General features: G+C 41.9%; 1 protein-coding gene across 1 annotated transcript in view; it reads left to right on the top strand.

Annotated features, from left to right (window-relative positions):
* The window catches only part of LOC139653520 (delta-sarcoglycan-like), a gene marked incomplete at its 5' end in the record, with an annotated part of 29,892 nt that extends 11,717 nt beyond the window's left edge, over positions 1–18,175 (top strand). The window contains 2 exons of the mRNA XM_071530373.1: positions 10,224–10,347; positions 17,977–18,175. Of these exons, the coding sequence (XP_071386474.1) occupies positions 10,224–10,347; positions 17,977–18,162 (310 nt within the window). The remainder of the gene's footprint in view (positions 1–10,223; positions 10,348–17,976) is intronic.
* Between the last annotated feature and the right edge of the window lie 3,466 nt (positions 18,176–21,641).

A 21,641-nucleotide genomic window follows, 5' to 3' on the forward strand; every position in this document is an offset into this window, starting at 1 on the left:
AGACATTACATTGATACTGGACTCTTGATGTGGTGCTGGTGAGTCTGCTGCCTCTCAGTATTCCCACCACAGCCTTGATGGGATCAATTTTTTTGCCCCCCTCTCGTTTTTTTTGGCAACGCGTCAGATTAGTCGAGTCTCGTCGATGCAGACTCGACGCCCGGATACGTCGATGTTACATCGTGTTGGCCCTAATCTGTTTTTATTTTCCCTCTGGTGGCATCCGGAGACACGAGGCAGCGTTAGCCAGAATACTAATAACCCGTCCGGCGCTGTCGACGCAGGCAACGGCAAGGAAACGAGTACAGACACACAGACAGCAGAAACGGGCCGGGGGAACGATGAGTCAGAGTGATTGCTTTGATTTTTTTATGAGTCGGAAATAGAGAGAGGAGGGGAGTCTGGGAAATCGCTTGCTGTGAATTAAACCGTCGGTAATTTAATGGACTGCTTGTTTTGAATCTGCCCTCATCACAAGAGTTGCTTTGATTTTAAACGCTGTGTTAAGGCTGGCAGGCATCAGATGGTTCATATTTAATTAAGCACCGTATTACACGCACACTGCAATTAAGAATGTGTTTCTTCAGATATCCATCTGAGGGGTCAGAGAGCAGCTTCATTGTCTTGGAAACACGCTGCCTGTTGCTGGGATCAAACCTGATTAAACCTGCTTACTGGCAGTGTCCAAAATCAAGTTTTTGGTTCACCTGCCAAGGCAAACTAAGGCTAGTTTCTATTGTTGTGACACAGATAAAATTGTGTTACAGTAGGAATGTGTACAGCTGCGACCCTGTGGGTCCTTTGAAGGAATAGTTCACCCAAAAATGAAAATTCAGTCATTATCTACTCACCCCAATGCCAGTAGAAAATCAGGTAAAGTTTGTTAGTCCATCCAACAGTCCCGTAGAAGAAGTACATTGCAGCTTTCTCCAAAACAAATGAAGTTGTTGGAGACCTGTCTTCAGACTTCAAAAAATAACAGAAAATAACCATAAAATGGCTCCATGCAGCTCTTACAGGATAATCCAAGTCTCCAAGATCCCAAAGTGACTTGAAAAGACATTTACACCATTATGTAGCTGAAATCGCCACTCCAGCTCTTATTTCAAAATACGTGCACCCCGGTCTTACCTAAGTGTATAGGTAAGACTAGCTTGAATTAGACTTCCAGTTTGGCCATTTAGCCTTCAAAATAGAAGATTTGAAAATAGGAAGAAATACTGTTTTAAACCAATTATTTTGTATTTAATCTGCAAGTGAGCACCCATATTAATGGTTTTGGGTGAACTGTTCCTTTAATCTTGGTCCAGATATTCGCAGATGGTCCGGAGAGTCAAACCTGCAACTTTTCAGTCACAACTCCACTTCCCCTCACCTTTATCTTCCTACCACTCCTTCCCCCTTTATCCTGTATGCCGCTGTATACGATGCAACCGAGCAGAAAATCCATATGAATAAGCTTCAAACGAATATAATTGGATGTTAAGTTTGAAATAGCCCATTAGCCTGATCACAGGAAGGGGTGGAAACTCTTGCCAGCTCCCAGTCTCAGGAGGCACGCTGAAAGAAAAGACGAGCGGAGTCGTTTCGGAAAGTAACACACAGATCGGCAGACGGCCTATCCATCAGAATTACCCATAATGCATCGGTGGCGGCAGGTTTTCTTGATCACAGCGTGGTGGCTGTAACTGCACTGAAAGGGAAGCCTGTATAGAGGAAGACGGGTGAATTCTCTGCTCTTTCTCTCTAGTAGGTCTCCATTCCCTTTTTCCATAACATAACACGCTGTTCGCTGGGTGCTGTTATCTAAAGTGCCTTGCCTTTTACCATTACTGCAAACATTTTTCACATGGGCGGCACCTCCTCGTTCCATTACTGACACTTTTTTTTGACGTTGAACTCGAACATAAAGTGCCTTACCGAACGGTTTTATTCCCCTCTGCGGGAGATTCCGCCACTTTAACGGGAGTTTTAGTTTGCTGCTTCTCCTCTTTCGTCTTCTTAACCATTACTGCTGCACTTCCTCTTTTACTATGAACACTACTATTAACCTCTGCTCTTCTAATGCCACCAGTACCGCAATTGCCACCGCTATACTGCCACTGCAAGCACCGCCACTTCAGTCCCTCTCAGCCCTTTCCCTCCTCTGGGACGTTCAGGTTATCATCTCAGCCAGCCGGCACACAGACTTTGTTCATTAAATCTGCCGTGGGCAAATTTGGAGAACGATGCTAGACGTCTGCAGGGGATTACACCAACAACACAAGAGACTCCACCTTCTTCTTCTATTACTTCTTCTCCTCTTCTTATTCTGTTACTTTTGCTATCACTCCAACTTCTGCTACTATGACTGTTTCAGTTCCCCCTATCCCTTTTTCTTCCTCTGTGGCATTCAGGTTATCCTTTCAGACAGCAGGTAGAAGGACTTTGTTTACGCTGCCACTGGCAAGTTTGGAGAATAATATCACAAGCAAAGTAAAAACATTCTCGTTCTTGTTCTTGTGCATCATCGTTTTCTATTCTCTAATCTTCTGCATCGCATTAGTTGTGTTGGAAAGTAACACGGGGGCCCAGATGAAGGTAGCGAATGCAAAATGGACGGGGCTTTTGCTCTTGGAAAACATGGATCAATCATCTTTGTGCTTGGATACGGCTTTTTTTTTTAGGTGTTTCAAGGCCGCTGTGAAAAATAGAGGGAGGGAATTATGGAAATAAGCAGTAGATGTGATTTATTAATGCTGGAAGCTCGCTATTATCTGCTGACCACGCTCGCTATTTAAGCTTGGCTGCGATGGCAGAACTTCTGGGGATGCATCAACAAAAAGTTTTTAACAGGCCGGTACGAATTAAACCCAGTCGGAGTAAACGTTAATGTGGAATTGCAGTAAACAATTGAAAAGGTCTTTATTAAGTGTGATTACTGTGCTTATTCATTTGTAATAGCTTTGTGGAGAAAAGGACAACCTGCATGCTGACCTTTGATATTTGATATTATACACCAATTTGTGTTTTTGTGTTTTATCATATTTTTTGGTTTTGGGTAAAGCTGTTAATAACAAGGCAATGGTAAACTGGTTTGTACCATTTAAGTGTTTTTGGATGTCCTCCTGTGCCCAAATACTAAATAATCATTAGTTTTGTCTCTCGCTCCGACCACAACAGCTCTCTACTATTTTACATTACTGCAGTGTGTGTGTGTGTGTGTGTGTGTGCGCGAGAGAAAGAGAATGAGAGAGAGAGAGAGAGAGAGAGAGAGAGACAGGTTGGAGATGGAGTTGAGGTCCCACCTCTAATCATCATCATCAGTCTTTGATTCGAGGGGAATTATATTCAAATTGTACTCGAAGGTAGCAACAGCTTTACACCGATTCACATAATTGGAGTGAAATAGACGGTTATATTCTCAGCGCTGTGCGCGTGGAGAGAGGTGCAATTCAAACTTCTTATTAGCTTTTCAAAATAAAGAATAAAATCAGAAAAGCGTCTCTGCCTGGCACTTTGTCACAGGCCACTTGCCTTGTTGATGATAAATGACTATTATTCCAGATGAATCAGGACTTGGCGCTGGTGTTCTGTCTCATGCTTTGAATAAGACTTTGGCAATGGAACAAAGCAAAAGTGGTTGTTATATGATTTTCTGCAACAGCCGATATGTGTGCTTGAACTGTAAAAGCAGCACAGTGTATGATTCATTTATTCCCCCACATCCATAAGCTGTGATGTGGGCAAAAACTGACAGCTGACAACTTCTTATTGGGATTTAAATGTTCCTGGTCGTTTGATCCTGGTTCCTGGCTCTTATGCAATCAATACTGCAGCAGCCAAGCTGGACCAGGGACAAAGGAAGGAAGGAGGGAAGGAAGGAAGGAAGGAAGGAGAGAATGAGGCAGTGGATGAAGGCGTGAAAGAAAGAAAGAAAGAAACAGAACAACTAAGTGCGTGAAAATGGATGGTGTGAAAGAAAGAAAGAAAGAAAGAAAGAAAGAAAGAAAGAAAGAAACAGAGCAGCTAACAGTGAGTGAAAATGGATGGTGTGAAAGAAAGAAAGAAAGAAAAAGAAAGAAACAGAGCAACTAACTGAGTGAAAATGGATGAAAGTGTGAAAGATAGTGTGAAAGAAACAAAGAAAGAAACAGAGCAACTAACAGTGAGTGGAAATGGATGAAAGTGTTAAAGAAAGAAAGAAAGATAGAAACAGAGCAACTAACAGTGAGTGAAAATGGATGAAAGTGTGAAAGAAAGAAAGAAAGAAAGAAAGAAAGAACGAAAGAAAGAAAGAAACAGAGCAACTAACAGTGAGTGAAAATGGATGAAAGTGTGAAAGAGAAAGAAAGAAACAGAGCAACTAACAGTGAGTGAAAATGGATGAAAGTGTGAAAGAAAGAAAGAAAGAAAGAAAGAAACAGAACAACTAACAGTGAGTGAAAATCGGAAATAAGATTAAATGAATAAGATGAAACTTTAATCACTTGCTGCACATCGGGCAGCACTGGTATATTTTTATTTATAAGGCCATCCTTGGCAAATTGCTTATGTGTATTAATTCTATGTTTCTATTGACACACACCAGGCACAGTCTTAGATCAAATAGATGGCTCTATTGTAAAACACCAGGCGTTCGTACAGAAGGTGCCAGGAGGAGTTTGTCTTATTTTGTCCTGGAATGAGCTGCAGAACAGTAAAACCTAACAGTCTCTTGTCATTGGCCGGTTTTAAAGGGAAATGAACGGCCATTGTCACTGAAAACTGCAGCTGTTCTCGTTTCAGGCTGTAAAAACTTTTATCCTACTAGACTATATGTGGCACTTGGTAGGTTTTATTTTTATTTCATGTTTTAAACTTCATTGTTTTTATGTGTGTGCTGTTTGTGCTTAAATTGTTTTTTTTATTATCAGTGCTGCCTCTTGGTCTCCATTGTAAAAGAAATTGGTTCTCAGTGGGACTTCCTGGTTAAAATAAAAGTTCACTAAATAAAAAAAGAAATAATGATCCTTGTTAACTGGTTATTGTACATTCCTGTGACCCGTTAATGATCATTTAAGGTAGAGAAGTGCTAAGAACAGATATGAGAAATAAGAGCTAAGGAGAGAGGTGGGCAGGAAATTTTTTTTAAACTTCAGACAAAAGCAGATTAGAGGAGGAGGGGGGAGTGACTCAGGGTTGAGAGGGGTCGTAAAGTATATAGGTGTTTCAAGTGATGTAACACTCTCTCTGGCGGCCATATTGGAGGTCCTCAGCTCTTGGGCAACAGTGGCTGAGATCAGTTGATTGTGTTTCTAAACGTACAACTTGGCCGTCTCAAAAGAACTGAATAGACAAAGTGAATTTCTGTGCTCTTTTTGATCATTTTGTCACTGATAAATGTTGTGTTTAGATAATGTCAGCTTCACCGTCTGATTTGCGCACTAGCTAACATATCTAGTTGAGGCAAACATTAGCGTTTGTAGTGGCTCGTAATTGCATGCTAACGTTAACATTGGTTGCTTTGCTAAATTAGCCTGCTGGCTGGTTAGCTAGCTAACAAATGCAAACACAAATGTTGTTCAGCTGACTCTTTTCAAGCTACAACTCACAGCTAAATGTGTTTTGGAGTCTAGAGCTAAAGACAACAGTTTACTGGTAGGAAGGAAGGAAGTAAGGAAGGAAGGAAGGAAGGAAGGAAGGAAGGAAGGAAGGAATAACTTAAATCTGGTAACAAATCATACCTTAAAAGACTATTAACTTTTACATAGTTTTAGCTAATGTTACCACCAATACCACTACAATCAAGACTCTCCTTTTCTAGCCTCGCTCTTAATTTTTTTTAGCCATTATTTGTGCACAGACAATTCTTTTATGGACCGCAATGAGGACGCAAGATGGTGTTTGCTGGCAGATTTGCGATGAACTGCAAAAGCCTCTATTGTTTGACACCAGAAGAGGCGACTGGGAAGGTCAGTACAGTATTCAAGAGACCGGAGGAAGACCAGTCGAGGCCGTTGGGAGGAATGACTGTGGCTGCAGGGAAAGGACAGCTAAGTGACCGGAAGAAGCAGAGCGTTGTGTACTGAGCCTTTCCTTTCCTGCAGCAACCATGACACACTGGCTACGTCTACATGCACTGAGTAACCCAGCTATTGGCCATACTCTTGTTAAGGTCTTATTCGGGTTAAGCTGTTTACATGAACCTTTGATATCCTGCAAGAGAATCCCTGTTTCCACGAATAACCCATTAAAACAGAATATTCCTGTCCGCAGATTGAACGTTTGCGTCAGCGTCAACCCAAAACCGTCATGCGCCTGGGTTAAGAATGGATGTTGTGTATCTGCGCATGTAAACATAGCCACTAATAGCTACAGCTCACTCACAACAACAGCGCAAGATCCCCCCCCAGTTGAATACACTGTGTGTCATATCGTCGAAAAAGATTCCCTGGAGAGAATAGCACATATTTTATCTACAGCCGCCATGGTGACAGGCAGACAGGAATGCTATAGAGACCTCCTCTGCTGTCCTGAATCCACTGAAGCGTCCTGACACCTTCTGTGCTTCCTGTAAAGATTTGCTTGTGGCTATGAGTTGTTTTTTGTCAAGACGTGAAGAGCGGGACGGTTTTTAATCCGTGTAAGGTGTGCCATTCACACAGGCGGCGCTAAGCAGCCGTGGTTACAGCAGGAAGGTGGGCTATAGTGTTCAAGTGTCAAATCCAAGGTTATGCCGCATTTCTCTGAAAAAAGACGCTTTGTTAGGCATTCTTGTTGCAGGTCCTTATGGTGTGTGTGTGTGTGTTTGTGCATGTGACTCACTCTTTATCGTCTTCTGTTGACGCTGCATGCACTCTGCCTCCTGGTAAGATGCCTTGCTAATCTAAGCTAAGTAATCCTTGACTTTTTTTAGACACCGTGGTCTGATTTTGCTGAAACTTGGAGGGATGATGCATCTTCACTCTGTGTTCCCGTGTTTAAAGGTCCCATATCGTGTAAAACAGGATTTCCCTTTCCTCTTTGATTATACAGGAGTTGGATGTGTTTAGAGAATTAGAAAAGCGAGCCTCTAAACGAGCCGTTTGGACTTCCGTAACTTCGTGGCGTCACAAAGGTTTGCTCATTATCATTTTTGTAAGAAATAATAGACTAACAAAGTGTTTTTTTCAAGCGGTTGTCATTGTTTATTACCGGAGAGTTTTCACTACCTGTAGCTGCCGGGCCGCAGTGTCTCATGTTTCACTCTTGAAACGGTTAGCGACAGAAACAGCCTGTTCTTGGTAAGGCTCAGAGAGATGCTGGAAAATGAAGGTGTAAAAATGGATTGGGAGTGTTTTTGGTACATGACACCACACACACAGCTTTGAATGGACCTCAAGACACAAAATAAAACACTGAAAAGTGGAGAATATGGGACCTTTAAATAAGAAAAACTTAAGCTGAAAATGAAAACCTCCCTCACAGTAGAAAAATTGAACAGATCGTCAGAGTTTAAAGGTAAATGTCTCCGCCCACCTGCCCCCTCCCCCGACCTAACCGATGATCCATACTGGTTCAGTGTTGGAGCGGCAGGGTGGCCTCGTGGTCAGAGAGTCAGGTCCCATATCGTGTAAAACAGGATTCCCCTTGCCTCTTTGATCATAAAGGAGTTGGATGGTCTATCTAAACATGGTGAAAGTATCAAAACGCACGGTCACCAACTAAATCCACACAATCCATATTAGAAAAAGAGCCTCTAAACAAGCTGTTTGGACTTCTGTAACTTTGTGGCGTCACAAAGGTTCGCTCATTATCATTTTTGTAAGAAATAATAGACTAACAAAGTGTTTTTTTGAAAGCAGTTGAGCTGTTCTTGGTAAGGCTTAGAGAGATGCTGGAAAAGGCAGACGTATAAAAATGGATTGAGAGGTACATGACACATTGTTTTTGGTACATGACACCACTCGAAAGTGACAACACTGGAAAGTGTAGAATATGGGACCTTTAAAGAATTACACTGATTAGCCTAATTAAAAGGTCAAAATTTTTAACTTCAAAATGTGATATCAAACGTGATATCTGGTCCGGTTTTGATGAAACTTGAATTTTGGCACTGTGTTTAAAAAAAATAAAATAAAAAATGATACTGTTTGGCCTCATGGAGGTGCTGTAGATCAGGTCAAAAGTCAAAATGTCTAACTGTGAAAGGTCATAACCACCAGTCCGATTTTGATGAAACTTGGAGCGTCGATGCACCTTGTTATTGGCTTGTGCCTCAATGTGCGACGACGTGTTTCACTGGCGGACAACCTCAGTAACCACAAGGCCACCCTGCCGCCCGATCTGTCATGAATGATCACTGTGTGTTTTTTCCATGTTCTTAAGTCGGCTTGTAGCAAAGATCACAGGTTCAATACCCGTACCGGCCTTCCTGTCAGCCGCTCCTTGTTGCCGCCCCTGCAGTTTGATCCCTCTGATGAAATGCTTAGATGTTTGTAAGACTCTCATCTCTGCAGTGTGGATAAGTAATCACATTCTAAAATTAACATTGGTCGGTTTGCTAAATTAGCCTGCTGGCTGGTTAGCTAGCTAACAAATGCAAACGCTGGAGACCAAATGTTGTTCAGCTGACTCTTTTCAAGCTACAACTCGCAGCTAAATGTGTTTTGGAGTCTAGAGCTAAAGACAACAGTTTACTGGAAGGAAGGAAGGAATGAATGACTTAAATCTAGTAACAAATCTACCTTAAAAGACTATTAACTTTTACATAGTTTTAACTAATGTTACCACCAATACCACTACAATCAAGTCTCTTTTTCGCCTCTTTTTCTAGCCTGGTTGTTATTTTTTTTTAGCCATTATTATTAAAGATCACAGGTTCAATACCCGTACCAGCCTTCCTGCTCCGGGCCAGCCGCTCCTTGTTGCCGCCCCTGCAGTTTGATCCCTCTGATGAAATGCTTAGATGTATGTAAGACTCTCATCTCTGCAGTGTGGAAGGACACATCACACTGCGGGGAATGTGCAGCTGAAGTGCTCTAAAATTCTTGAAAAAAAGAAAAAAATGCTAATGTGAATCTATGTACTGTAAATAGTTGTGTTTTCAGTGCCACAAGCGATGTGCTTCCATGTTCTGAATCCTGCTTTATTGTTTTCTTTGCCACAGGCGTTGATTTATATGCATTATTCTTGATGCATCGTTATGGAAATATGTTTTTCAGTATCATAGGCATTGCTTTACATGGATTACTCTCTGTGTGATGTTGTGTTGGATGGAGTTGGCAGTTTGCATTTCCCTCAACTGAATGTTAATTTAGATTATTTCTTCTTACATGATAATTCAGTCATTTAGCTTATGAAGAGTGACTTACAATTACTTGCAACAGTATAATACATCGGTGTGTGTGAATTCCCTAATCGCATCACATCGCTCGTCATTATGTTACATATTATATACAATATTATATAGGTGGTGCTTGCCATCTTGTTTTCTATACTTGTTATATGCAATCCTGCAATCATGATTAGCAGTGAGTAAATTACAAGTGAAAGTGAAAGATAATATGAAGAATGAAGTATGTTAAATAAGACACCGCTGTATTGTCTTTAATAAAGTTACAAGAGCCAGAAGGAGCCAGGAGTGTGTTTATAGTGTATTGTATCTTTGAGTTATGTGTTTCTGTGAACTGAATATGAATATTAGACTCGTTCTTCCCTGTGTGTTTTTCAGAGTTGTTGCTCTCTACTCTTCAGCCTGAAATATCCCACAGTGTCATAGTATGATTATTTTAACCCTTATTAATCCTCTCAGTCCTCCTCCAAGCAAACTGCGGTGCTGTTCCTTAGGAGTGACAACAAAATCCTAACCAACTATAGGAAGCAACCACAAAACACAATGGATTATGGGTAGAAGGAGACGGATGTTGACATCTGATAGCCAGCAGTTACTCATGCTTGGAAATCGTAGCATTACAAAATGAACCGAGGGCAAACTTGAAGTCAAGATGAGGTGAAAGTCTCTAACTTTGCAGGAAGGCAGTTTACCAAAACCAATAAATGAGCTACATGTGACTTTCCCACTATGGTTCAGAACAAAGAAAACAAACTGTAGCTGTGATCCAACCCTAAACTTCTCCCCTTTATATCACGATTAGGAATTTTCTCCTTTACATATCCACAACTGCCACCTCACTCATCCCAACATGATGATGATGATGATGATACATGATACAAGCTGTGTGATGACTGACAGAGCTGCTCTGCTTCTCTCTGCTCCCCAGGCTGGAGTCTCCCACCCGCTCTCTGCTGATGGAGGCTCCTAAAGGCATCCAGATCCTGGCGGAGGCCGGAGACATCCAGGCCACCTGCAGGAACGAGCTGCGCCTGGAGTCCAAAGACGGAGAGGTGTGGGGGGGAAGTTCACGTTTCTGTCTGTTTTGAAGGAATGGGACCGCACTCAGCAAAGAAAATATATGAAGAGTTTGTTTATTAAATGCTATTCACTACCAGTCAAAAGTTTGAACACACCTGATTGAATGTACTATGTTTTTCATTCTCTTAAAGCCATTTTGATCTAAAGGCTTCTGCTTAAATGCTTGAAGTTGATCCTATGTATGAATTTCTTTCCAAAGCCTTTGCCTTTCCATCAAGGCAAAGGGCAGCTACTTTAAAGAATCTAAAATATAAGATAGTTTTGATTTAACACTTTTTTGGTTATTCCACTTGTGTTATTTCATAGTTTCGATGTCTTTACTACTATTCAAAAATTTGGAAAATAGTTAGACTAAAGAAAAATATGGTGTGTCCCAACTTTTGACTGGTAGTGTGTACAGTATATCCATACAGAAAAAGTCTTCACCTCATTCATCAGTCAGTATCTCTAAAATGTGGAGGGTCCAGTCTGGAAAAGTCATTATTTTACCAAAGAAGAACTAAAGTTACCTAGTATCATTTAATAAGTGCCTGGATTTAGTTTTTATTTTATTTTGTGCTATAAATCATTTTGGGAGAGTAGATGTCACTTTTGTCAAATAGTGGATTTCTCATTTTTGAAACAACAAAACTCTTGAGATATCCATCATTTGACAAAAGTGACACCTCCGTCAAAACAACTGCTGGCATGAAAGTAAAGTAAAGCAAAGCACTGAAGCTAATCACTTTCTAACTTGAGCCATTTATTTACAGTACAGTAACATTTTCAAGTGTTTATTTTTAATAGTCAAAAAAAGGGGCGAATCCAAGGCACTCTTCATATGATTAAAAAGCTTTAATCAAAGGCTAGTTCAAAATTATTAGTATCCTGTTTATTTTTAATATTGAGAAATCACATTGCGGTTTTTCAAAAATGAAGATACATGTTGTTTTTAAATCAAACCCTTCATATTTCAATGTTTTGTTTGTTTTCATGGCAGACACTGGTGAAGGCCGGTGGGTTAAAAACATCCTGTCCATCATGAAAACAAAACATTGTCAAGTGCGATCCCCATTCTTTCAAATAGTCTTTCTGCATGAGGACAACACTCTGTGCACTAGCAAGCTGACAAATTAACGTTTTATCCACTTACCCATACTGGCAGAAGGGATTCCAGCTCAATTCAATATTGTTTCCGGGCCAAACTGATTTTTAGAAGGAAAAAACATTTCCAAACAATGCTTACTTCCCTGCCAAACATTTATTAAAACCCACATTTGGCCAAAGGCTGGTGGCAATTTCCCTCACTGGCCCTCCACCAGAATCTGTTACGGCAGAAGAAATGGTAAATACTGAACATTTTTGACAAAAGTTTATGAGGTTGCTCGGGATGAGCGGCTCTACAAGAGCCTGTGTGTGTCCCTCCTTCTTTCCTCTCTTCCTTCCTTCATTCATTCCTACCTTATTTACTTTCCATTCAAACATCTTTCAGTCTTTAATGTTTCTACTTTGATAAATTCCTCTCTTGCATCCCTGTTTGTTACATCTATTTTTGTCCTTTTTTTTCTGCCTGCTTTCCTTTCCTTGCTTCCTTCCACTATCCTCTTCCGGTCTTTAATTTTCCCACTTTGCTTAATTGTTTAACCATCTTATCTCGTTTATACTTTCCCTTCTCTGTTTCTAGAAGCATTTTGCATTTTTCTTTTCTTCCTTACCATGCTTCCTTCTTTCCTCTGTTCTTTCCTTCCTTTCTTTCCCACATAAAATTCCTCAAACTATTTCTCTAACGATTTGTCACATGCGCCATTTCCCCCAAATTTATCACAGTTTTGTTGCGCTGATAAACGGATTTCCCTCCTTAGGTCTCGGCCGTCATGTCATGTCAGATCTGGTAAAATCAGGGGGAGGAGGATTAGAAAGAGAGAGCAGAAAGTGTTTAAAAGTTTCTTACAAAGCAGTTTCTTACATTATGAGATGAATGCGAAGCGAGGGAGAGCGGGGGGGGGGTGGCAGCTTGTTTCTAGAAGGTGCCCTTGGATTCACTTCGATGTCAAACGGCACAATTAAAAGGAATCAAGGCGGCGGTCTGGAAGCCGAAGCTGAACAGCCTCACCTCGGTGCGGATGATAATAAGGCCGTTGAGCTCGCTGCCACCTATTCATATAATTGGAATCGCGCTCACACTCCATTAGCGCTGCCTTCCAAATGTCCATTTGTCATCTGTCTGTCTTGCACACACACACACACACAAACACACACACATGCACACACACACACACACACACACACTCCTCAGGACCCCCTTGGCTCCGCCGCCGCAATTACTGGCGGGTTTTGGCCATTAGACACCCACACACACACACACACACAGATACAGAAATAGACTCACAGAGACACACACACACATGCACAGGCACTGAAACACACACATACACTTCTATCCCCACACATAACACACACACACACACACGCTTTTTCTTGGCCTTACTTACTCTCCAACTACAAATACACGAACACACACACACACACACACACACACACACACTCCAGGCCTTACCCGCTTCACATACAGACACACACACACACACACACACACACAGATACAGAAATAGACTCACAGAGACACACATGCACAGGCACTGAAACACACACATACACTTAAGATTTCTATCCCCACACATAACACACACACATGCTTTTTCTTGGCCTTACTTACTCTCCAACTACAAATACACGAACACACACACACACACACACACACACACACACTCCAGGCCTTACCCGCTCCACATACAGACACACACACACACACACACATTCACACTCTGTGCCCCTCCTGGTGAAAGATTTGCTCAATAGCAGCTGTCTGAGGAAGTCAGCTGAGACTCTGCTTTAAAAGTGTTCCAGGTCATTTGATGGCAATGCTTCCCCGAGGCGCCTGGTAATGGCTCCTTTACCTTTTTATAGCCGGAGAGCACCTCCTCTCCTCGGCCGGCGAAATACAAGCCCTCTATGAGCCCCAGGAGAGGCGGGGAGGAGGGAGGAGGGAGGAGGGGGGGTGCGGGGAGGGGGGGGTGCGGGGGTGTTAGAGGGATTCATACAGTAGCGGTTCCTGTCTGTGCGGATGGAGTGAGGTACTTTGTTTCCAATCAATGTGGATTTGAGGGAAGGAAAATGAGGCTGGGTGGCTGTGTGTGTGTGTGTGTGTGTGTGTGTGTGTGTTGTTCTCTCTTCAGTGGTCAGAAGGCAGAAGAATTGGTGTGTGAACCAACTGACTGACCCTGCCTTCACACTGCGAGCAGCTTGGTCGATGTGTGTTGATGTCAGTTCTGACAGATTGTGGGCGGGGCCAGAGGCTCAGTTACATTGTTACAGTAGCTAGCAAGTGCAAACTAAGTAGCATTAATTGAAAATAAACGATAACATATGAATGTCTCGGTTTTAGACAGTTTTGGGTTTTCAAACGTCACTGCTGGCTACCATACTCTCTCTTGTGGGCCAATCAAATGGCTCTGTGTCAAACAGGCTCCCGGTTGGCTGGCTGTTACGCTCTGCTCTACACAAAGCAGTAGCGTCTAAACTTGTGTTTTTCCGCTGCCTGGATGGTAACCAGACTAACGCTGGTAGAACCCAGGCATGTAGGCAACCTGTGGCCAGCCAGGTTTTCATCATGCCACCCAAAGCTTATGTTACGCTATTCTAATTTTCATTTAGGCCTAGGGAAACGAAAGGAACATGTCCCCTGCATTAAAAGGAATGTAAAATATAATCCTGAAAAGTGAACCATGGTACTTTTATTTTGAAAAGACACTTGAGTGAAATACAAGGTCAGTCGTCAGCTATGGCAATGGACAACAGAAGCTATGGCTCTCTCTCTCTTTTAGCTGTCTCTGTCAGTGTAGGCCTCTCTCTGTCTGTTTCTACCAGATCTCTTTTTTTTTTACCAGTCTCTCTCTCTCTCTCTCTCTCTCTCTCTCTCTCTCTCTCTCTCTCTCCATCTCTCTTCCTCTATCTCTCCCATGGTAATGTCAGTATTTATCAGTATGAATGATCACAAGATTTCTCCTCAAGAAACAACTTCTCTAGTAGATTTCTCCTCAGTAAACTTCTGTATCTGGAATATGTTTTTCCTCAGTTCATTTCCATATGAGGAGTAGCTTTCTCTCTCCTTGCGCTTGTGAAACCAGAGCTTCTTCAGTTACTCGCCCCTTCAAACCAAAATGTTACCATGAGCAATAGCAGCAAAATGACAGGCAGAAGCCAAATGGCAGTCATCAGTAACAGGAGCGCTGACAGCAAGCCAAACCTCGCCAAACACCATTAACAAGTCCCTTCAGCTACCAAGTCTTTATTTACCCAACGACCTGGAAAATGAACACAAATTAAGATCCACACCCACGTGTACTGTGTGACATTTCCATGCATCATTGTTTACATGCACAGAGTCACCCGGCTATTGGCCATGCTCTGGTTAAAGTCTTATTCAGGTCAAGCTGTTTACATGAAGCTTTGATTCCCTGTGTGTGTGTGTGAGTCTCCCTGTTGTCACGAATAACCCAATTAAGAGGACTAGAATTTATACCCTCCTCCTCTCCTTGTCTCCTCTCCTCTCCTTTCCTCTCCTCTCCTCTCCTCGTCTCCTCTCCTCTCCCCTCCCCTCTCCTCTCCTCTCCTCGCCTCTCCCCTCTCCTCTCCCCTCTTCCCCCCTCTCCTCCTCTCCTCTCCTTGTCTCCTCTCCTCTCCTCCTCTCCTCTCCCCTCTCCTCTCCTTGTCTCCTCTCCTCTCCTCTCTCTTCTCCTTGTCTCCTGTCCTCTCCTCTCTCCTGCTCTCCTTTCCTCTCCTCCTCTCCTCTCCTCTCCTCTCCTCTCCTCCTCTCCTCTCCTCCATGGTGGGACACACAAACACACAAACCACTCTCCAATTATAGTAGTGGGATATTCCTGTACATAGAACAGTCCACCAGCAAAAGTATGAAAAGGTTTGTCAACCAGCTACGATCACACCTACAGTTTGTTTTCTTTGGTCTGAACCAGAGTGGACAAACTGACTTTGTTGCATTTTTGTGTTTGGTTCGTTTTGGCTTGTAAACCAAAGTCACATGGACTCTAGTAGTTTGTTTATTGGACAGTGTTGATAAGCTAGGTTAGACATACTGCAATTCCAGTTTCTGTGACTTAAGCTGATGGACTGTCTGCAGTTAAGAACAATTAAAATGTAGGTGAAAAATAAGCTTCACCCCTGTGTCAAAACAAATGAGCAAAGGTTCAAAAGTCTTCCATGGGTTCTTTATTCAGACATGCATGGAGTGGAGAGGATTCACTTCTATAGATTAAACAAAATTGTAAATCTTGACACTGAGCCAAACCCACAGGTTCAGATTCCTTGAGACAAAGCCAACCAACTTAGCCTAATATGGAAACACGTATGGATAGCATATATTATTGTCCACCTATAAGAACACTCAAAACCACTCATAACCATATATAGTGGACAGGCACACATACATGCATTGATTACATCATTATGGTATGTGGGGGGGGGGGGGGGGGAAACACTCTACTCTGCAGGACAAAGGAAACAAAGGACAGAGTGTGTTATTCATATAAAAAAAAACACAGTATTAATTTTATTTATTACAAAGAACACATGGAGAAATAGCTGAATATGAGGAACAGTAATAGTAGTAAGAGACAGGGAAAAACCAAAAGTAAAAGCAGCAAGATGTTTCCATGCCACAGTAACCCGTTTAATATCGGAGTACGCCGGGCGTCTTAACCAGGCTTCTCATAATAAAGTGTTATGAGTATCGTGGATTAATACTTTAATACACAGGTTTGTCACAAAGTACTTCACAGCAGGAAATAAAGTTGGCCTGCACAGACAAAAACAAAGAGATGGAACATGTACATCACAACCTCAAAATGAAGAGAATATTTCTGTTTGGCAAAAAAATAATTAAAAGTTTCGGCTGCCGGCTCCCTCCTCTGGGTACTTCTGATGCAGGAGAAAGAAATGATGATCCCAGTAGTAATCTGTGCAGTGTTTTTGTTGACGCCAAAATGTTCCCATAATGCTTTGCGAGTATGAGCTTGCGCAGATGACGAAAAACCAAAAGTGAAAGGAGTTAGACGTTTCCATGGCACAATAAGATTATCAAAGGTCATTGTTAACACCGGTGTTTAACCTGAATAAGACCTTAACCTTATGTAGTAAGTAAGTAGTATATAACTTGCCAAGCTTTCTCATATCAGTGTTAGAGCTTACCCAGGTTATTCTAAGGATTTAAATTAAAGGCTTTTTAAGTTTTGCAGCAAAGAAGTTTGCCTTGGACTATTCGTTTTGGGGAGATCAGCCTTCCTGACTACAAACAATGAGCTTTATTCCCTCTTTTGCCTTTTTGAAGCTCCACTAAAACACTGGAGCTTTGAAAAGCGTGGTCTCCATGAGAAGTGTGATGAGCATGAGTGCCGAGGTACATGAATAACACATCAAAGTTCACACAGCTCATCGAGCCACACAGAGAGGTGTGCAGGTGTGACAAGAGTTATGACGTTTACATGTGGATCCGAAACCAGGTTACTACAGCAACCAGATTAAAAGCAGAACTGTCTGTGCATGTAAACACACTGATGACAGTCGGTCATTTCACGTATTTATGTAAGTCAAGTCAAGTTTATTTATATAGCACATTTCATACGACAGGCGTAGACTCAATGTGCTTCAAAATAAAAAGCAAAAAATAGGCAAAGATCATACATGATAGAAACATATAAGATAGGAAGGTATTACAATAAAAAGGAATAAGATAAGAAGGTATTACATGTGTCAAGTCAAGTTTATTTATATAGCCCTTTGTCACAAGCATGTCTCAGAGGACTTTACAGAGAGTGTGTCTAGCTAGGTCTAACTAAACACAATCAATGGTGAACAAAGTTATGTAAGACAAACTTAGCAAACAAAAAATCACCGGTAGGCAAGAGCAGATTGAGCAAGACAAAACAAACTACCTATTCTACATAGCCTAACCTACCCGGCACCCCAGCCGTAGACCCTAAAGGCACACAAGGAAAAACTCCCAAGAAAAACCTTGGTAGGAAAACTTGGAAGAAACCTTGGGCATATATAAAAACATATAAAAAAAAGATAAAAACATATAAGATAAGAAGGTATTACAATAAAAAGGAATAAGATAAGAAGGTATTATTATTATTAAAAAGGGAATAATAGTAATAATACTGATTCTAAAATAAAAGTTTTCCCGTTAACCACACACTTTAAACCTAACTAAAAGCTTGTGAAAAGAGATATGTTTTTAGTCTGCTTTTAAAAGAAGACACTGTTGTAGCAGACCTTAGTGATGTGAGATCAGGTAGGAAAGTTGAGGCGGCCATGTCTGCATTCGCCTCTTCTCTGCTCTCTCTCTCTCTCTCTCTCTCTCTCTCTCTGTCTCTCTCCCTCTCTCTCCATCTCTCCTTGTTGCGGGCCCACCTGAGCTCTCTGGATGAACGGATGATGAAGTTCAATGAAGATGCCACAATGCAAATCTCCACCGCCGCATCTCCTCATCCCTCCGTCTCTCTCTCTCTCTCTCTCTCTCTCTCCCTCTCCCCTCCCTCCTCCAGATCTCCCTGGACGCTCGGAGGATCCGTCTGATGCGGCTGCCGGAGGGGAAGGCCTCCTCCAGCTCCTCGTCCTCCGGGACCAGACAGACTGTCTACGAGGTTTGCGTCTGCCCCAACGGGAGGCTCTTCCTGTCCCAGGCCGGCACCGGATCCACCTGCCAGATCAGCAACAACGTCTGCCTCTAGGACTGACACACAGAAAACACACAGACGCCCTGAAAGAAAAGACAGACGTAAACAAGACACATGAACACAGATATACACACAATGTCTGCCTCTAGGACTGATACACACACACACACACACACACACACACACACACACACACACACACACACACTGTCTGCCAGGACTGATGTAGGCGTACAGGTAGACAGACAGAGAAACATACATAGATATCTATATGGACACACAGAGACAAGTACGAGCTGCAAACACACTCACACACACACACACATTAGGGTTCGACCGATATGGGTTTTTAAAGGCCGATACCGGTATTTTTGGATTGAAGCTACTGATATTTTGCGCAGATATAATGTTAAATTTTGACCATTTTCCTGACAAATATTTAAAAAAAAAAAAATTCACCCACTGATTTTTACACTTGTCAGGGTGGAAAAGCCTCCGAAACAGCATTTAGACAACACTAAACCATAAAACTCTTAATTGAAACAGATAGAAATTAAATGCTTTTAGCCACAACTATTCAATGCCAGGGAAACTCTGGAATACATTTGGTTTTAAATGAAGAATTCATTTACTGATAAATAAAATGTGCAATTTCATTGCAGGTTTTCCAGACTGTTTATATATAGCTGTGGTCCGGAGGAACCTCCATCATGTCAGAGAGGGACGACACTGATTGGTCGATACCCGATATCTAATAAAAGGCCCATATCAGAAATATATCGGTCTAACCCTAACAGACACACACACTGCTATGTAGAAATAGCGTACACACATGCAGACACACAGACAGCAAATTTTCCAGTGTTGATATTAACACTTTAAGTGTTAAGTTAACACTGACAATTTGGAACACACACACACACACACATTGACACACACACACACACACTGACACACAGACAGCTGCGGGGGGTTGAGTCGCTCCTAGGAGCCTCCTGGTAGAAACCGAGAGGAAAAGCTCCAGAGATTTGCTAACAGAGACTCTCAGAGTGACACTTTTCTCCCTCCAGACACTTTCAGTACCAGAATCATTAGGGTGATCACCCACGCCCCGTCCCAACACCCAACACCCCACCCCGTCCCAACACCCCACCCCATCCCAACGCCCGTCCCGTCCCAACACCCCGCCCCTCTTCTTCTTCTCTCTGCTTTAGCTTACCAAACCTGAAGGAATTTGGTAACACTTCGCTTGTTGCTCATAAAGCATCATAAGGCACCACAGGCACATTATAAGCACTTTATGACTCTGTTATTCATCATTTTAATCAGATCATGATATAAAGTGGTATAATAACCATGAGGTGCAAATTTATAGAGGTTTCATACTTTCTGGGGCAACTTTATTGCTAACAGCAATTTCAGTCACACTAGATACTAGATCAGGTGTGTAATTTATTGCAGTGTGTGTGTATACGATACAACTTTATTGTCAGATTTCTCTTAAATTTGTTATGCATCATAGCAGCTCCGTTTTAAAAAATTAACACACATCATACACATGTGCTCTTAGTGTGCTTATGATGCCTCACAGTGCACTACAAGTAAAATGTTACCAGTTTTTTTTTTTTTGTTGGACCAGATTTGGGTTTCCCTAAGACGTGTGGGTGCTAAAAGTCAACTCAGTTCCATAGGAAGTCAATGGGACAAAGGCAAATGCAGTCCTATTGCAAGTAAGTGGGACAAGGACAATTTTATTTCCACTGTAAGTCAATGGGACTAAGTCTATCTCAGCTGCATCATAAGTCAATGAGACAAAGAAACATTTTTAAGTTAATGCACCGGTCAGTTTCAATCCCATTATGAAAAGACTAAATTTTGGGTCACGAACCACCAGCTGAGTAACACTGATTAATGCTGCGTTCACGTCACATCGGATTTACCGTAAATACGAGTTGCGGGCCGGGGAAAAAACAGTTCACGTCAGCCTCCTAGTGGTGATTACAAGTAGGACATGTCGGAATTTTTTTGTACGCTCTGAAATCTCCCACTTGGCGTCACAAATTGTGAAAAAGTGGCAGGGAATCAACTCTACTTTCCAAAACAAGCCGGATCTGCTGCAGATCATTTATGGTTGATTTTGAAGTAACTCGTTAACAACAGTTGACCTCACCTCACATCTTGGATCCCGTTCTCCCGCTTCTTCCGACGGGACCTGAACGCAGCACGAGCGCTACGACACTTTTGTGAAACCCAACGTCTGGTCTGTTTAGAAAGTTTAAACAAATCCTGTGTGACATCTTTGATTCTAAACTGAATGGAGAGTGATTTTGTTTCATTTAATGACCGTCAGTGATCTTTGCTTTGTTTTGCTTTTCTAAATACCGTCCATGTCCCTCCCTGACAAAATGGCGTCACCCTTCACTACCGTCCCGACAATGAGGAAAACCATAAAAACAACAAGCGTTTATAACCCGCACGCACGTTCCCCCCCCCCCCCATCACACAAAAACAGATCAAATGTTGTATAAATTTCAGATGTAAACTACTCGAACTTCTGAGGTGGTCACCCTACTTGTTTCTCGCACTGGGACATTTAAAAAAAAAAAAAGACAAAAAAAAAGACAAAAAAAAAAACAAACAAAAAAAAAAAACAATGCGAGCCACTCTGTTGAAAGAGGGGAACTGTGCCTGTGCCTTATGTCAATGCACTTGTGGCAAGGAGAAGCACATCACACAGACTTTCTTTGGTATCAGCGAGTTACATGATCTCTGATTTCAGTTCAGTTTCATTCAGTTCACAAACCTCTCAAACCCTCTTTTTTTTTTTTTTCTGTGTCGAGGAATGCAAAGACCTGCTGCCGCGCCCGACTGCAGCGCCCCCTGCTGTCAGCCTGCGCTCAACACCCGGCTCTCAAAGAGGAAGTGTCGTTTTTTATTTTGAACGTTTCGGCGTTCCCTGGTCTGGGACGACACACGTGTTTCTTGGCAGTACAGCATGTGTTCATGACAAAGCATTTTGTGTCAAAAACATGTATGTACTGCTGTTAAAGTGATGTTGAACTTTGGTAGTATATTGGATTGTGTATCTTCCTCCATGATAAAACCCCCAAAATCGGTGATTCTCTGTTATCTGTTGCTCCGGTAGAGGAGATTAGAGAATTGTGTTTTTTTTCTTCTCTTTCCATTCACTGCCATTGTATGGAGGAACAGTCTGAAAATCACTTCTAGCACATAAACGAACACCAATAAAGCAGATTCTGACAATATAGGGAAAAAAACGAGTCATTCTGCTGAATTGTTTTTAAGTGAATCGTTTTCTTTATGTTTATTAAACCTGTCAGTTTGAACAAGGGTAACACAGAAATCCAGTCGGAGGAAACTTACTATACAATACTGATGGAATGAAGAAAATAATAAGTTTATCAATAATTGTGAATAGGCGATGGAATGGAATGAAATTGGCGTTTCACCATACAATGGCAGTGAATGGAGAGAGAAAAAAAACACAATTCTCCAATCTCCTCAGATAACAG

The sequence above is a fragment of the Centroberyx affinis genome, unplaced genomic scaffold (assembly GCF_046629955.1).
Source record: "Centroberyx affinis isolate AG114_WGS23_722 - 3 ecotype Tasmania unplaced genomic scaffold, CSIRO-AGI_Caff_v1 ptg001919l_1, whole genome shotgun sequence".
NCBI lineage: Eukaryota > Metazoa > Chordata > Actinopteri > Beryciformes > Berycidae > Centroberyx > Centroberyx affinis.